We start from the raw sequence: 12,761 nt of genomic DNA on the forward strand, positions 1-12,761 counted from the left end.
CTGCATTTCTGTGTCATTTTTTGTTGAGTTTTTTTTTTGTTTAATGTTTGTGTCCACACCAGATATAAGGAGGGAAGTTTTGACTTCCTTAACTAAGGCTGCCCGTGGGCACTGCCCATTCCCTCAGCAGAGAATCTGCATGTTTAATTTTTCCCCAGTGCATTTCTCTTCAGTTGTCATTCTGCTTTGTCCCACACCTCCACCACGGCCTAAAGCGTGACCACTGTCACTACAGTTTCCTCCAAATTCCAATTGTTAAAGCTAGATAACCTGCTGGGTTATCTGCAATACATGAATGCATATAACAGCTGCCACCTCAAAAGACACCGTCTTTCATTCCAGGCCAACATTTTCAGCATGAAGGACCGGATGCCACTTCTGGGAACCATTTAGCCAGCCGGCTATAGTACGTGCCACTGGGGAAGAATCTATAGCCATGTAAAAAAATTGGTAGAAATAGCAAATACAACTCAGGGAGATGTTAGTGGATCTTTTACTTAAACACGTACCTGTATCTATCTATCTATATGCATGCAATGCAACTTGAAGGCGGCTGTGGAAGACGTGAAGATGCAGTCACTGGCTGCAGGGAAGATGCCATAACAAACAAGAATATTTGACAGATCTCATGAGCTGAGCTGTGACAATACAGTAGAAAAAACACAAGCTGCAGCATCTAAGGTTTGTGAATCACGCTGATTTTGGGATGTGGCCAGAACCATACAAGAGATTTGCTACAGCAAATATCTTTAAGCACAATGAGGTTTTAAAGATTCATTCATTTCCTTCAAACACATGAAAAGTTTGCTCCACGTTGGACAACCCCCAAAGTTCCCATAAAAATAATACGTACCCATCACCAAGACACACTGCACAATACACAAAATCTGTGATTTGTCAGTTGGGCTTACCTGGCCAGCTGAACCAGAAGAACAACAAGCGAACGAATTCCTTCTCCCATTAGACTATTCAGCTTGAGCTCCTCATAGATCAGATGAAGAACAAAGAAAACAGCAGGAATATGGGTGAACAGGAGGGTTGAGGAATCCAAACTAAGGCTATGTGAAAAGTCATCCTTCGGAGCTGAAGCTTCCAGAGGGTCCAGTCGCAAAGCTTTGGCTACAGGATGAGACTCAAAATTCCTATGGTAATCAGAGCCCAAGAGATATTCCCAGTCCTAGACCAAACAAAACAGGAAAGAGAGGCAGAGGTTCCACAGTGAACATGACCTTCCAGCAAGAGAACTCCAGAGTACTGCTACAGAGGAGTTTTTTTCCTTATAGACCAATACAAACGTGATTGTTGTATGGTAAATGCACTGCACAAACCCTGAAAGCCAGAGACTCAATTGTTAAGTTGAATCCTTTTTTTTTTCCCCCGCATGTTGTGCATAAAAGAGTCAATGCCTTATATTTAAGAGAACAAGACAAAAGAAAGCCAAGAGTGACTTCTTTGCACCAATATTCTGTACATAAGACCTCACTGAGTATTTATGCAATTCACCTAGTGCTCTCAGCCTTCTTTGTACCTCCCTTATCGCAGCACATCAGGAATTAGATCCTGACCTTTGTTCCATGTAGACTGTAGTCCATAACCCCATGGGCTCACTGAGCTGTCAACCCACAAAAAACTAATAGCGCGACCGGACCATCATAGCTTGTAAGCGTCTTGTGATAGGATGACAGTAAGCCTCATCGACTTCACTGTTCGACCATGTGAAAGCTTCCTGTCCCTGTCTAGGCAAAACCCAGTAAACCAATCTTAAACGCTCCCCTAAATTTGGAGAAAATCAGTGCATTCAGTGAGGTATATAATTTGATGGTCCTAACTTCCTAACTAAAGGTGCTGAGTAGCCATGAGAGTGAGACAACCTCATTTTAAAGGGATGAAACTAGGAGTGAAATCTAGGAGACATTTCACTTTGTCAGAAGACTCTCTGGGATTGCTTTGTGATCCTTCTTAAATTCATTCCTGAGTCTAATCTACTCCTCTGGAAGTGAGAACCCTGACAGGCAAGGTCATGTGATGCCACTACACAGGACAAAATAAATGCACTAATCAGAGGATTTCTCCTCTGGTTTGCCTTTAAAAAAAAAAACAAAAACCAAAAACCACCCAAAACAAAACACAAACCAACCTAGCCCCTCCAAGGCGGGGGGGGGCTGTCTTTTATTTATAAAAGAAAAGCATTTCTTACTTCATCTGACCCTGTTTCTGATGGTCTAGCCTTCTTCGGAGCAATAACTGGTGAAAGTGATCCTTCAAAATCAAGCTGCAAGAAATAAAAAGATCAGAAGTAGCTCAGTATTGAAATTCCAAAGTTTGCATAAGCGAATCACCAATCGTAACGTCTGAATTCAAACCAAGCACCACATGACATTGCTTTAGGTACTTCTATACTTCGCTTTCATATAAGACAAATACTGCAATTAGATTTTTCTATACACACCTAGTTATTCTAGTGCATGGTGCGTAATTTCAGTTCGACTGCCTAACATCTGTTATTTACTAGGGCAGAGGAAATACTGTGGATGAGCTAATGCTAGTAATGTAGATACACTGTAATTGCTTTCATTTCAGTTGTATGCATATCCATGCTGTTTGTTTTTTTTTCCTTCAAGTACCACAGGAAATCCACTTACAGAAAACTCCAAATACATTCAGTAAAACAGTTGAGGGGGGGTGGGGTGGGTGGAAGAACTTTAAACACTATAATTCAAAATCTACATGGAAATCCTCATTAGGAAACAGGAATCTGAGCCGTGAACTGTGTTTCTAGTGAAAACAGGCTTAATATGGATTAGGTGAATCAAATCCTTAATGCATCAGTGTTAGTCATTAAATGTAGTAAAATCGTCATAATCTATTTTTATTTGACCAAGATAGTTGGTGGCAAGTATCTTATAAATAGATTTTATGATAAACACAGGGTAAAGTGTACACCTTAAATTTAGAAATATAGAATTGACTCGATGGCATCTTGTGATTTAAGACAAGATACAACCTATTTCTTACTTCAGTGCCTCTCTAACCATTTTGAACCTTGAAGAATTATCAGTAGTGTTAATGTAAGCTAGGAAAACAAACATATGAGATTGCTCACATTACGGGTCCAAGACAGTCTCTCTGTGTTGTAACCCATCATATTCATGAGACACGTTACAAACAAATTCCATTCTGAGTGATAGCTTGGTCCTCCTGGAGCATTATAAGCATTGTACCACTTGACAAGCATCTGTACCGCTATCTCCTTGGGCAGGATAGCTTTGATGCCTTGCAGGCATCTTTTCACTGTTGGAAAAGAAAAAAAAATTAAAAAATAAAAAAAAAAAAAGTGAGTTTTCCATCTTACCTCCTGGTACTTCTTCCAGTCAGTGCTATAAATCTCTACAGTTCTTGGACCTCCTTTTGACTCTCCAGCAACTCTTCCAATAAAAGCCACACCACACAAACTCCAACAACTGTTCCTTTAGTTCTGGTTTAAGCACAGCCCCTCTAAATCACCACACAAAGTGGAAAAAAGTTCCTTTTTTGCTCATTACTGAAACTAGCTTGTGTCTTAACTGGCATCTCAGCCCTTCTTCAATCAAGAGCAAACATAACAGTAGAGAGCAAACCAATTTAAAGGACAAAGGAAATTTTAAGAGCGCGGCAGGTAAAGCACTAAAAGCAAGAGCGCACACCTAAATAAATGGCAGCACCTCTAGAAGGTAAGTTAATAGAGCCTGGAATATGTGATACTGAATCATTACGTCTAAGCTACGCATAAGCTACTTCAAAAATGAACCCTCAAAAATCAGGAAACATATTTCACGTGATGGATTCTGAATCATACCTAGTTCCGAAGTTGCGATTTCAGGAATTGTAATCCGAATCATTGTATTATTGCTGAGTTCCTGAAAAATGAAAGAGGAAAATTATGAAATGCATAAAATAAAGCCAGGGTCCTTTTCTATGAACTCAGAACTCATTATGTATTAAGCACATTCCTAATTCCTGGCTATTTGCTACACTAAAGATTTGCAACCTCAGACGCTAGTTCCATGAAACACTTGAAATAGATCTTGAACTGAATCACTTGAGGGAATCAATTAAATTCGGTGACTTCCTACAGAGAGAAAGATATGGAGCCACCAACGCACAGATGTGATATTTTGCTGTTGATCAGGAGCTGCCAGCAACATCTCACTATCCAGTAGAAGTAAACTTGACCCTCACTTTGCTTTGCTAACAAAGCATTGACTCAAATTACAGGATAATACCTACTAAAGTTACTCTGTTGTGGACAGGATCTCTCAGAGCATGAATGAAAGTCCCATGCTGCTGGAAAGTACAGTCTTCAACATAAGTTGAGTCATGAAGTTTGGAAGAATCCCTTAGCTCTGGAACTGGTGACAAAAGCACACCCTGAAAAGTGGTAAAAACGATTGCTTAGAATTGTTGAAATAAAAGGATCTGAGCAAAGGACAGCTAAAATTACCATTCTTAATGTACTAATAAGTATTTTGAAAACAACCGTAAATATCTTTCCGATCTCTGCCTCAGGCTTTTTACAGAAATCACAAATAAATGACTAGGACAGCACTAAATAGATCTTATTTAAACACTGTTTATATTCAGGGGCTTTACAGAAGAAAAATAAGACTTAGCTGCAAAAGATATCTTTAAAGTTAAAATCAAACAATCATTTGAAGCTGTTACAACTAAACCCTTTCCGAGGCAGACTTCTTTCTTCTTACCTCTTCTAGGGGCCCCAGGTGCTTATTCAAAGGCTTGGATGGAGTGCTGACACTGTCCAAGGGAGTACTTGGCCGAGGCATTTGGTTGGACATCGTCAGGGATGGAGCAGGCAGCCCAGGAATAAAAACCTTCCCTACCTTTTTGTGAACAATATAAAGGAAAACAAATAGCTGGTTTTCATGCCTGTGCTTCCAGGAGCTTGCTTACGTATACAGACATTATCAGATTTTAACACCTTAAAGGAAAATTTTTAAGAAAAGTGGATAGGTATTTAAACTAAAGTCTCTGAAGAGATTAAAGATTACTTCATGTAATTACTTTCCTCAGGTGATGACACAGTGAAAAACCTACCATACAAATTGCAGTGTCTAAGGTTTCTGCGTACACACAGAGAACATAGAGCATCTCCATAGAATTTAAGAAGTTTTAATTATTTTGGATGAATCACGTCTATCCTAATAGCCCTTTGTAAAGCAAAATAATTTGACATTTAAAACTATCTGGCATGCTACAGAGAAGTTTAAGTTTTTTGTTCTGGAACAATTCTTATTTTCCATATTCCTGAAGTTTTCTTTCTTTGAAAGCATTATATTATTTCAGTATTTTACTATCGCTGAAAATAAAGTCAAGAGATTGTTTAAGTGTACAACAAGGTGCCACTCATTTTTCAGAGCTACCTTTCCAGCACTGCACGTAAACTACACTTGGTATGTGAGCACAGCCACCTTCCCAAGCAAGCAGCAGTCTACAGTACCTTACAATGATACCTTGTAAGTACGAGGCACACAGGATCCCTCTGTACAGCCCAGCTTGTAACCAAAGATTCAAACACTTATTTTGGGATAGAAAAACTGTTACTCACCCGAACCACTCCAGAATAAAGCACTAGATTTCCACTGCCTTCCAGAACCAGCAGTGTATCAATGCCCTACAAGAATCAAGCAGCATACTCAGCTTCTTGTATTTAAGTAAACTTACCACAGTTGGATGACGAGTGACAAAGCAGGATACTCCACGGTTAATAGTCCATACAGAGGTACATACCTGCACCGGAGCTGCATCCTTTGCTTGAATATTGGTAACAGAACCAAAGATCAGCTGCGACTTATCATTGCTCTCTTGAAATTTTACACACCTAGAGATTTGAGAAAACAACAGGAAACATAAAAGGACTGTCCTATCTGCTGTTACAGAAAGAAGACAGAAAAGTAAAACTATGTTGCATGGCGCAGCTACTCTTATTGTGGTACACCTGGTTCCTTCCTCCTTCCTTTGCTCGTTTTGCCCTGCTAGGCAACTTATTTTCACTCTGCTAGTTTAATTAAACACCCCAATGTACTTCTAAAGGGTAAAGATAAGAATAAATAAGGATACCATTCAAATTAGAGTAAACATTCTCTCACAACTTCCGTTTTATTTAAACAGCTCAAATCATCTATGCCACCACAGTTAAAAACACGTCACTAAAGCCACATGTCACATGACATAACAGATTCCACTAGCTGGAGTAATAAGTATGTTAAAACCCGCATCTAGCTGGTAATTTCTGGAGCGCTCCTCTTTGTTCACCTGCCCCCAAGACAGGGATGCTCACCGCAGCTGGAGCTGGGATTCCACTAAAAAGCACAAGAACTTCTGCCCACAAAGGTCAGTGGTAATAAACACTTTTGATGCTTGGGAATTCTTCTCTCTGTAAGAGAGACACAACCATCAGTTCACCATTTGGTCTACTACAAAAATTTTAACGAAGGAAAACACAGTGCCCACAAGCTGTAGGATCACACTAGACTTCAATTAGAAATGCATCGAGTTACTAGAATGCACCAGTCTCAGCTTCAGTCATTACTCTTGAAATTGATTTTCTAGCACTTCAATCTCCACATTCCCCACTTTTTGGCATGCAGAGCACATGCTATTTGGCTTGGTTCTCCTGCTCAATCTTAGGTTTTATGCTGCGTTTTGCTCCTTTTGATGGTAACACAGAAAGAGATACTCCCCCTAGAAGACCAAAAAAATCCCCAAAGCAATGACCAGGTTAGAACCTACTTTGCTTTAGAGATCTCATTAAACCATTCCCCAGCTCAGAGGGCTACAAATAACTCAGCAGGTTAAACTGTTACAAGTGTCCAATTGCCTTTTCAAGCGCTGCACCATCAGTGAGCATCACACTAAAATAACCTGTTATTTTACTTTATTTCCACCCCCACCTCCCCACAACCGACATCCAGAACTACTCACATCCCAGTACAAGCACCTAACCTCATGTTTGTGACTGTTTCTGTCCACAGATGATCTATACACAGCTCAGGAACAATTGGTTCAGTTTCTGGTATAAGGAAGGAATCGCTGGAAGTGCTGTTTGGCGAATGGGTAATACTGTGCCTCTTCGGTGACTGAGCATTACTGGAAAAGTTGAACCTCTGCACTCCTGAGAAAGAATGCACTCCCAGGGCAGGGGAATGAGAGCGACTGCAGAGACATAAGACATTATTGAAAGGCGGATTTTCAAAATCAGGTATAGAATCCCAGGCAGCTTCTACAGTGGTAGAGACTTTAAAAACAAACCCAAACCATCCTAAACCAGTAGCTAGTTCCGTATTAGTTTCCTTTAGTAATACAATCCAGCATAGAAAAACAATTCTCTAATTGATTTCCAATCATCTCTTGTCAGAATTCAAGAGATGAGATTTCAAAAGGAAGAAAACCAACACTTCAATGGACATTGCATGGTCCATGCCATCAAAAATTTCTCCCAATGTGTTCCCGCTAAACACGGCTTTCTTTAGAAAAGCTAACTGAAAACACTCCTGGGACTGAAAAGACCTGCAGACAGTCCCTGACTCCACTACAGACTGGCTGTATGATGACAGAAGAGCCTCTTTGGCTTCTACCCCAGTTACCCTCTTGTGCTATAGGGATAATAGCACACCAAGTGTCACAAAGGCATTCGAAGAGGGCTTTCAGATGCCGTAACACAGGAGGCACCTGCACCTTAGATTGTCCCTACCGTTACAAGTCTGTCTGAGACAGCAATTCCAGATGTACATCCTATTCTATAGCTTGCATTCTTTGATATTGTTTGTCTATGCATCATGTTCAGCACCCACCTCAAAGCAGCCATGTTGGAGATAGACGGTGAGCGGGACTGCATGCTGGGCGATGACACTGATCTGCTCTGGCTATGGATAGATGAGTAGTTCTGGAAAGGGGAGCCGACAGGAGAGTCTCCTTTTGAGAAGCTTCTGAGATGAGCGGTCAAAGAGCTGCTAGTGGCCACGTGCTGCGGTGTGCCCATCTGCTCCGAGAACTTCAGCACTGTGTTCTGCTCCTGGGAGAGAAAACACAGCTGTCTACGCACAAACAGCACATGGGTAATAACAGCTGGGAAGACGCTCAAATAGCTTGTTTCATCAGTTAGGTGTTAAAAATTTATGCCTAGCTAGGTGCTTAGCATTAAAAGTCATTCCTACTGACCATACTCTCTCACTCCCAGGCATAGTCACACTCCTGTGGTTTTCAGGGCACTAAGTTGTCTGTCACTTTTCTTACAGAACACAACAGTTTAAGCAGAGTCAAAACCTCCTGGTACAATATAAGGAATATCATGATAAGCACAGCATACTTTGTGACCATCACCATCGTGTGATCTCCCCTGACTCTGGTACATGCAAATACATGAAAGAAACTACTTTTAAAAAACAACAAAACATACCAACAAACATCTTACTCTTTTATAAGTGAAATAAATCACAAATATCTGGCATTTGTAACACGCACAGCCATAAGGGCACATAAACACACACAAAAAATTTTGATAATGATATTTAGTCGACAATGAATTCGTACCTCCGGCTTTACTCTCCGAAGAGCCCAAACAGTATGTAAACTCTGCACAGTATCGTATGTCATCACAATGGAAGGTTCAGCATTGAGAAACACGATCCTCAAGGTGTAATCAGCAACATACTGCACTCTAGCAGAACCAAACACACCTGCTAAAGAAGCAGTTAACTTCAGTTAAGGCAAATGGATCATTTGTACAGCCATTGTTATCTGTTACACGGTTAGCATTTTTCATACCCTCTTTCTTCTGCAATTCCCAAGTTTCCCTGTTCATGAAGCAGCTAAAACACCCCGCTTCTGAATTACTGAAAGTGACCATTTGCAAGTTTTGTAATACCGAAAACTCTGAAGTGACACATTAAGCATTTGATGCCATACTGATGGACTTCAAGTGACACACCTAAAGATGTAAACCTACCTCCAGACTTACAGACGAGAGGTGTTATCTCATCTAATGGATGTAGCATGCTGAACATGGTAGGCAAAGGTTCCCTAGAAAGAAACCAAACAAAGCATGTTCAAAAACCAAAGGCTAGCAAGCGTAATTGTTCTCTCTTGTAGCTGGTACATGTGCTGCCATCCCAAAACAGCTCCTCAGACCTTAAAAAAAAAAATAAATAATCAGAGCCTGAAATCTAACAGTAGTGACATATATTCCATTCACAGAAGTTTTTGGATTAACCGAGTAGAATCAAACAAAGGCTCGTGTATCAAACAGGAAGATTAGGTCTTGTTTTTACGTTTTTCCAGAGCGCTTGAGAATGACACCCCCTGGTGGCCCCGCGACAGACTTTGGCTGGCACGAGTGAACAGAGCTGGCACCAGCTAAATCAGGAGGAGGAGTAGGAAGGGGAGAGAGCCCTTAACCCAGACTCAGTTTAGGTTCCACAGGTCCCAGATAAGCAGAGAGCCATCAGGTCATTCGTATCCATCACAGAGAAGCAATCAAGCCACCCATCTGTGGTGGCAGTAGCAAAAGGAAGAATTTTCATAGTAGGCCAGCTTCAGTAGGGTCAATCATGACTTTTGCAACGTACCCTCTCAAACATTTTCAGGACCTCTATTTCTAATCCCAACTCTTCTGAGGACTAGAGAATCACAAGTGCCTGGAATGCACATATAAAGCCCAAGAGAGAGCAAGTGGCTCTATTAAAGCTGCTCATCAGCATACCATCCATCTCCTTACACTGCTTCTCAGCTGTACGCCCAGCCACAGAGCACAGGGTCTAGGATCCACATGAAATAGGTAACAAGATACTCCATACTTTTAAAGCTGAGAGATACATCCTGCAGCTGAGAGAAAACGTCTCAATGACAATCCCAACCCTACCATTCTGTGAAATCCCTCAGTGAACCTCCCAGTCGTCCATCACAGCCTGGAACCAATTCCCAGGACAAACCTTAATGAAATCAGGCTAGTAACACCCATATCGTGCCTTCCATGTCCTATCCAGAATCACCACTCCCAACCATTTCTTAACAGAGGAATATAATAGACTAACAGTAACCATCCCCTTCCTGCTATTTCCTGATGTTTCACCTGATTTCACTCATCCCTGTCACAAAAACACAGCTCCTTTCATTATTGCTCTTGCATCCCTGTATTAGATTAGCAAACAGTCTATAATGAAACAAACAAAGCCACTCATTACATACCTGGGTGGACTTGGCGGTACTTCATGTGAAGAACTGCTGCGCTCAAATAACAAACCATATTTTGTTGGCCAGACGTTTGCAACCTATAAAAATTACAAATAGATTTATGACCAAAAAATCCCCAAAACAACAAGTACTTACTATGTTGATTATGCTTCATGTTTGAGTATTTCATTGTAGCAAAATAAGATATTTAGGCCTTTTCTTGAGAGAAGGGTAATGTAAATCAGAGCAAGTTCTCAGACTACGAAGTGGTCATACCCATACCATCACGCATCTTACAACTGGCTGCTACTACTTTCAAAAGTATTCAATGTCCTGATCGCACAGCTGCACTTTCATCAGCTTTGTCCCTTTCACCCATAGAGTGAAGAACTCAGGCAGCCACCGTCAGCAGTGTTTTATGCATACCTCCCCACACCAACACAGCGTGCAAACAGATAACAAGCCCATTTGTGGACAAAAAAAGGACAGCACTTACCTGAAAAGGTAAAGCAGCAATGTAATCCTTTCCCTCTATGCTATGCACATTTATACATGAATTCTGCAATATGCAGATACATTTCTCTACTACTTCATCACTGCCTGAAACTAGGGAAAGAAAAAAAAAAACAAACAAAGTAAACACACAGTGAAGGTTCTTTCTTTCCTTAGACATCCCCTATACACAAAATGTAAATTTGAAAGGAGGATGGCTGTCTTAACACAGCAAGTCTCGATGACTAAACTTCTCATGACAGTAGAGCTGAACTCAAAGCATTCGTTTGACATTACAGTAAGCAGGAAACTTACCATCAGATTTTTCAGATTTTTCTTGGGGTATAGTGAAGTCGCACCATAAGGCCTAAAACCAAACACGGTATAATTATTTCTGAAGATCCAGCTGATGCCACTACACAGTATCATCTTTCTGTATTTCCCAAAATAACCCCACCTCAGAACACTGTTTGAAAACAGCAAGTATTTTTTATAGCTAACGTGCATTCATTCAGTTGCCACCTCTTCACATTTTCATACCTGCAGAACAGGGCTGTCGACAGTGAAAGCCTTATAAACAGTAGATGCTTGGTTTTTGCTTCCTTTGCTCCAGATGACCATATTGCTGGCCACATACAGCTCTTCATCGTAGTCCACCTCTTCCCCGACATCACTGATACCTTTCCTCAACTGCCAACTTTCCTGAAAGCCAAGATTTTTTTTAAGGAAAAGTTACAAGACCTGCTAGTGCAGTCACAACAGCCAGTCATAGCTCAGCGGTCACGGTTTGGCCAATTTATTTAGGAAGCCAGAAAGCCAGGCCAGGGCCCCCCTTGCCCTCGCCGCCACGATCGTACCCGCTGCCGCTCGTGGATGGTCACCTCCCGGAGGGACCCCACCAGGCCGGCCGCCCCGTCGGAGGAGCAGAGCTCGGAGGCGGGCTGCAGCCGCCGCAGCTGGAGGGTGAGGGCGCTAGGATGGCGCCGGCAGTGCTCGCGTCCCCGGGGGGCGAACTCCTGCAGGTCGCCGGCCGCAATCATCGTCGCCCTCTCGTCAGAGTGGTCCGACATGGGGGCCCGATATCCTCATTATTTCTGGGACGGACACACACCCGCCACGACCGGGCTGCGGCTCCCGCGCCACCCGGGGGGCCACGCGGGAAGCGGCAGCGCGGCTGAGGCGAGCACGGACGCCGGCGGCGGCAGCTCCTCACACGGGCGCGGCCATCTTGTCGCTCCCGCCCTGCCCCGCGGCGCCGCGCGGGGGACGCCGGGAGCGAAATGGCGGCGGGCGGCGGCGGGGAGTTACTCACTCAATCCCCACAAGGGCTTCGGGCTGGGCCCGAGGGGGCGTTTGGCGGTGTCTCCTGAGGGGAACCCTGCTCAGAACGCCGTATTGGGGTGGTGCGGTCACACTGATCTTTAAAACAAAATCGCTGGTGTGTGGGTGTTCAGGCCCTCGGCAGCTCAGTGTCCCGCTGTCACCTCAGCCTGCTGGAGCCTCCTCCCGTTCCTCCCTCCTAAGGGACCTTTCTTTATGAACTTGGACCTGTCTCACCCCTTACGAGCCAAATTGTCACTCTGTGCCTTCTCTTATTACTGTAGCCAGCAGACAGCCAAAGGACTGTTCTCTAAACGTGGGGCCTGTGACAAAATCCACCTTTACAACCAGGCCTGTATATTTCTGCAGTTAAATATTTTAACAGCTTCTACACTGAGGCTTCAGTGTCGTTTCGCTTTAAGGTGTAAAAGTTTATGCAGCATGCAATTCATTTAACTGTACAGTTTGAGCAGTACACGCGAGCAGTTACTTTCCAAAGGCAGGCACGGTGCTTAGGAAGCAGGAAACACGTTAGACCATTTCATAGGACTGGCAGTGCCTTCCGGACGGCTGTCACTCTCCAGTCACCAACAGGTGTGTTGTACAACCCTCTCATCACGAATGAGATTTAGGAGCCTGCCAACTACACCAATTTGCTGCAAAGGAAAGGTTATGGATCCTATACAACTTTGACGTAGCAGCAATTTAAGATTTATCAACACAGA

General features: G+C 42.7%; 1 protein-coding gene across 5 annotated transcripts in view; it reads right to left on the reverse strand.

The window, feature by feature from the left end:
* Positions 1-11,958, reverse strand: part of ANAPC1 (anaphase promoting complex subunit 1) — a 35,277-nt gene extending 23,319 nt beyond the window's left edge. For 4 of the 5 annotated variants that reach the window (XR_008465461.1, XR_008465460.1, XM_054195513.1 and 1 more), the window contains exons 1-18: positions 11,574-11,958; positions 11,257-11,418; positions 11,032-11,083; positions 10,721-10,830; positions 10,240-10,322; positions 9,002-9,075; positions 8,587-8,735; positions 7,848-8,068; positions 7,000-7,209; positions 6,335-6,430; positions 5,785-5,875; positions 5,603-5,668; positions 4,740-4,877; positions 4,267-4,407; positions 3,836-3,896; positions 3,104-3,291; positions 2,198-2,272; positions 912-1,177 (exon numbers count right to left, since the gene is read on the reverse strand). Coding sequence is in view for 3 of the 5 variants with exons in the window: in XM_054195513.1 (XP_054051488.1) it covers positions 912-1,177; positions 2,198-2,272; positions 3,104-3,291; positions 3,836-3,896; positions 4,267-4,407; positions 4,740-4,877; positions 5,603-5,668; positions 5,785-5,875; positions 6,335-6,430; positions 7,000-7,209; positions 7,848-8,068; positions 8,587-8,735; positions 9,002-9,075; positions 10,240-10,322; positions 10,721-10,830; positions 11,032-11,083; positions 11,257-11,418; positions 11,574-11,786 (2,396 nt within the window). In the remaining 2 variants the exon portion in view is untranslated. The remainder of the gene's footprint in view (positions 1-911; positions 1,178-2,197; positions 2,273-3,103; positions 3,292-3,835; positions 3,897-4,266; positions 4,408-4,739; positions 4,878-5,602; positions 5,669-5,784; positions 5,876-6,334; positions 6,431-6,999; positions 7,210-7,847; positions 8,069-8,586; positions 8,736-9,001; positions 9,076-10,239; positions 10,323-10,720; positions 10,831-11,031; positions 11,084-11,256; positions 11,419-11,573) is intronic. The other variant, XM_054195512.1, reaches the window with a different exon arrangement.
* Between the last annotated feature and the right edge of the window lie 803 nt (positions 11,959-12,761).

The sequence above is a fragment of the Rissa tridactyla genome, chromosome 3 (genome assembly GCF_028500815.1).
Source record: "Rissa tridactyla isolate bRisTri1 chromosome 3, bRisTri1.patW.cur.20221130, whole genome shotgun sequence".
Lineage (NCBI taxonomy): Eukaryota > Metazoa > Chordata > Aves > Charadriiformes > Laridae > Rissa > Rissa tridactyla.